The 3,402-nt window shown below is 40.2% G+C and overlaps 2 protein-coding genes across 2 annotated transcripts; both read left to right on the top strand.

The window, feature by feature from the left end:
* The first annotated feature begins 434 nt into the window (after window positions 1-434).
* On the top strand, window positions 435-1,271 carry LOC145127371 (uncharacterized). Its single transcript, XM_079062589.1, has one exon. The coding sequence runs from the start codon at window positions 435-437 to the stop codon at window positions 1,269-1,271; it is 837 nt and encodes a 278-aa protein (XP_078918715.1).
* An 879-nt stretch (window positions 1,272-2,150) lies between these two features.
* On the top strand, window positions 2,151-2,537 carry LOC145127367 (uncharacterized). Its single transcript, XM_079062582.1, has one exon. It carries the CDS (start codon window positions 2,151-2,153, stop codon window positions 2,535-2,537), a length of 387 nt encoding a protein of 128 aa, XP_078918708.1.
* Window positions 2,538-3,402: the final 865 nt, after the last annotated feature.

The following is a 3,402-nucleotide window of genomic DNA, read 5'->3' as shown; positions in this document are numbered from 1 at the left end:
TACTACCTGTAAGTGCAATAGAGCAGTCTTATTTATATTTTTATTTGTTTAAATCGTGCACGACAACATTTTTAACAAATTGGCGTCGTTCTCGGGGACACGGTAAATACTAATAGTTTTATGCCAAGATCTTCACGTATAGGTGATCTAATTTTTGATCTAGAGATTGAGAAAGTTGCTAGGAAGCTAAAGAAGGAGACAAAACTTCGGAAGCAGCAATTAGGAACCTCAGCCTCCTCTCCCCCATCACACTATAAAACACCTACACCACAAGGCACTCCCTTGTGGAACGAACCTGAAGCCTCATTCCTTCCCGTTCCAAAAGCACCCCCTCCTCACCTTCCAACAGTCCATTCAAGAGTTACTCACCCACCTCTTCCATAAAATCTGAAACACCTGAACCTTCTGATTCAGAACCCAAAAAATAAATCACCATGAGCGAAAATGGAGATGATGCTGAAAAGACTCTTCGCGAATGGGCAACACAAGAGGTTACCCAGAATCCTCTATGTATCACCTTTCCAAAAGCTCAAAACTTTAAGCTCAAATCTGGTATAATTCGTCTGTTGCCCCCGTTCCGATGCCTTGAGAACGAAGACCATCACAAATTTCTCAAGGAGTTACATGCCATCTGTTCTGGAATGAAGCCCCATGCAGTTACTGAAGACCAGATCAAACTAAGGGAATTTCCTTTCTCAGTTCAAGATGCAGCAAAGGAGTGGTTATATGACCTACCGTCTGGTTCGATAACAAGATGGAACGAACTCGCCAAACTTTTTCTGGAGAAATATTTTACCGAGGCGAAAGTGTCAAATCTGCGCATAGAGATTCTCGGTATCAATCAAGGGAAAAGAGAATCTCTCCACACTTATTGGGAGCGGTTCAAGAAGTTGCTGCTCCGATGCCCACAACATGGAATTAGTGATTATCATTTATACCAGTGTTTCTTCAAAGGCTTGATACCCATGGAAATGCGACTTATAAATGCATCAAGTGGAGGGTCACTTTCAAACTTGAAACCAACAAAGATCCGGGCATTAATCGATAAGCTGACCAATGAATCAAAACAATCAGCAACTGAAGAAGAGTGGTACCCGGACCAGCTAAGAGGATTCAAAGATATAAGTAATGCCCACGTGGGATCTCAAATTTCAGAATTCACTAAGGCTATCCTTCTATTGACAAAAGAAACAGGTATTGAGCCAAAAGTTGAACCTTGTGGGATCTGCTGCAAAACTGGACACCCAACAAATATGTGCCCACTACTTTAAGAAGATATTGAATATGTTCAAGCTATGGGAGGATTTCAGCAAAGGCCATTTGATCAGCATCGCAAGAACTAAGCTTGGGGAGGTCCTCAAAACAACAATTTTCAGCCAAGGCCTCAGTAGAACTTTCAGCAAAGAAATCAGTACCAGGCTCCACCTGGTTTTCAACAACCTTTCCAGCAAAATCAGCACCATCAACTTTCAACAACCACCTGTTTAGTTACAAGCTAGTAGTTCCAGCATGTCTTTGGAAGACATTGTTAAAAGTCTTGCCACAAGTACCCAAGCTTTTCAAAACGAGACCAAGTCGAGTATCAAAAATCTGGAGCAGCAGGTATCACAACTCGCAAACTCTATGAGCAAACTAGAAGCACAAACACAAGGAAAATTCCCATCTCAGACTGAGAAAAACCCGAAGCACAATGCATGTGCTGTTACTCTCAAAAGTAGTAAAAACTACAAAGGACCAGATCAACAAGAAGATGAGGAATAAGAGATCATGTTTGAGCAAGAATCTGAGGCAACTGAAGAGGTGCAGAAAAAAGATACACCTGCTAAAATTGAGGTAAAAATCACTCCCCCTCCTTTTCCCTCAAGACTGAAAAATACGAAAAAAGAAAAGGAGGAAAGAGAGATCATGGACTTTTTTAGAAAAGTCGAGGTAAATATTCCCCTTCTTGATGCTATTAAACAGCTACTCCGATACGCAAATTTTTTTGAAAGAATTGTGTACTTCAAAAAGAAAATTAATGGGAAACGAAATAGTTAAAGTAAGTGAGCATGTTTCAGCTGTTTTACAGAAAAGGCTACCCCACAAAGTGAAAGGACCCAGGAGTATTTACTGTTCCTTGCAAGTTGGGGAACCTTTCAGTGCCACGAGCCATGTTGGACTTAGGAGCTTCTATAAATGTTTTGCCATACTCACTTTTTAAAACTACCGGGGTAGGGCCATTAAAAAGAACCGGAGTTATCATTCAGTTGGCTAATCGTTCTCTGGTACACCCAAAAGGTGTGCTGGAAGACGTTTTGGTTCAAATGAATGAGCTTATATTCCCAACTGATTTCTACATCTTAGATATGGGAGATGACGACTCACTGAATTCCGGTTCCATTCTTTTGGGGAAATCATTTTTAAAAAGTGCCAGAACCAAAATAGATGTTTATGATGGTACCCTTTCATTGGAATTCGATGGTGAAGTTATCAACTTCAGTATTTATGACGTCATGCGTTATCCTGTGATGTTTCGGCCCTTAATTTCATTGATGTAATTGAACCATTAACTGCAGAATATTTTGAGATTGCTAACCATGAGTCACTAGCATTAGTACTCCACACAAATATGTCTATTAATGCAGCTCAGGTTTTTTTAGAAAATTATGTTGTTGACAAACAAGTTCAGGAAATAGTAGCTCATATGGACCAGCAGAGAAAGTTGAGGTATGCTACTCAAACTCTTAAATTACCAGTTTCTAACTCCAAACTTCTTCCTTCTATAGTGAAAGCACCCATTTTGGAAATGAAGACACTTCCAAAACACCTGAAATATGAATATCTTGGAGAAAAAGAAACACTTCCAGTCATCATATCCAACAAGTTGTCAAAAAAAAGAAGAGACTGAGCTGATCAGAATTCTGAAGGAGTATAAAAGCGCAATTGGATGGACTATTGCAGACATCAAGGGACTCAACCCATCTCTCTGCATACATAAAATTTTGATGGAAGAAGATTATAAGCCATCGCGGGAAGCCCAACGCAGATTAAACCCACCAATGATGGAGGTGGTTAAAAAAGAAGTTATGAAGCTATTGGATGTTGGAATGATATACCCAATATCTGACAGAAAATGGGTCATCCCGGTTCAAGTCGTACCGAAAAAAGCTGGAGCGACAGTGGTAGAAAACAAAGAGGGAGAGTTGGTTCCAACTCGAGTTCAAAACGGATGGCGCGTTTGTATCGACTACAGAAAATTGAACGCAGCCACCCGGAAAGATCATTTTCCTCTCCTATTCATTGATTAGATATTAGAGAGGCTTGCTGGAAAATCTCATTATTGCTGCTTGGATGGATTCTGAATATGTCGAAAATACCATAGAAGTCTTTATGGACGATTTTACCGTCTATGGAGACTCCTTT

This window comes from Lactuca virosa, chromosome 1, assembly GCF_052849685.1.
Source record: "Lactuca virosa cultivar CGN04683 chromosome 1, Lactuca_virosa_CGN04683_v6, whole genome shotgun sequence".
Classification (NCBI taxonomy): Eukaryota; Viridiplantae; Streptophyta; class Magnoliopsida; order Asterales; family Asteraceae; genus Lactuca; species Lactuca virosa.
The sequence above is the reverse complement of the archived record's forward strand: the minus strand, read 5'-3'. Positions and strand labels throughout refer to the sequence as shown.

Bases quoted from the DNA above. Each gene is read 5' to 3' on its own strand.
- LOC145127371 (XM_079062589.1), top strand. From the start codon at position 435: ATGAGCGAAAATGGAGATGATGCTGAAAAGACTCTTCGCGAATGGGCA.
- LOC145127367 (XM_079062582.1), top strand. From the start codon at position 2,151: ATGTTGGACTTAGGAGCTTCTATAAATGTTTTGCCATACTCACTTTTT.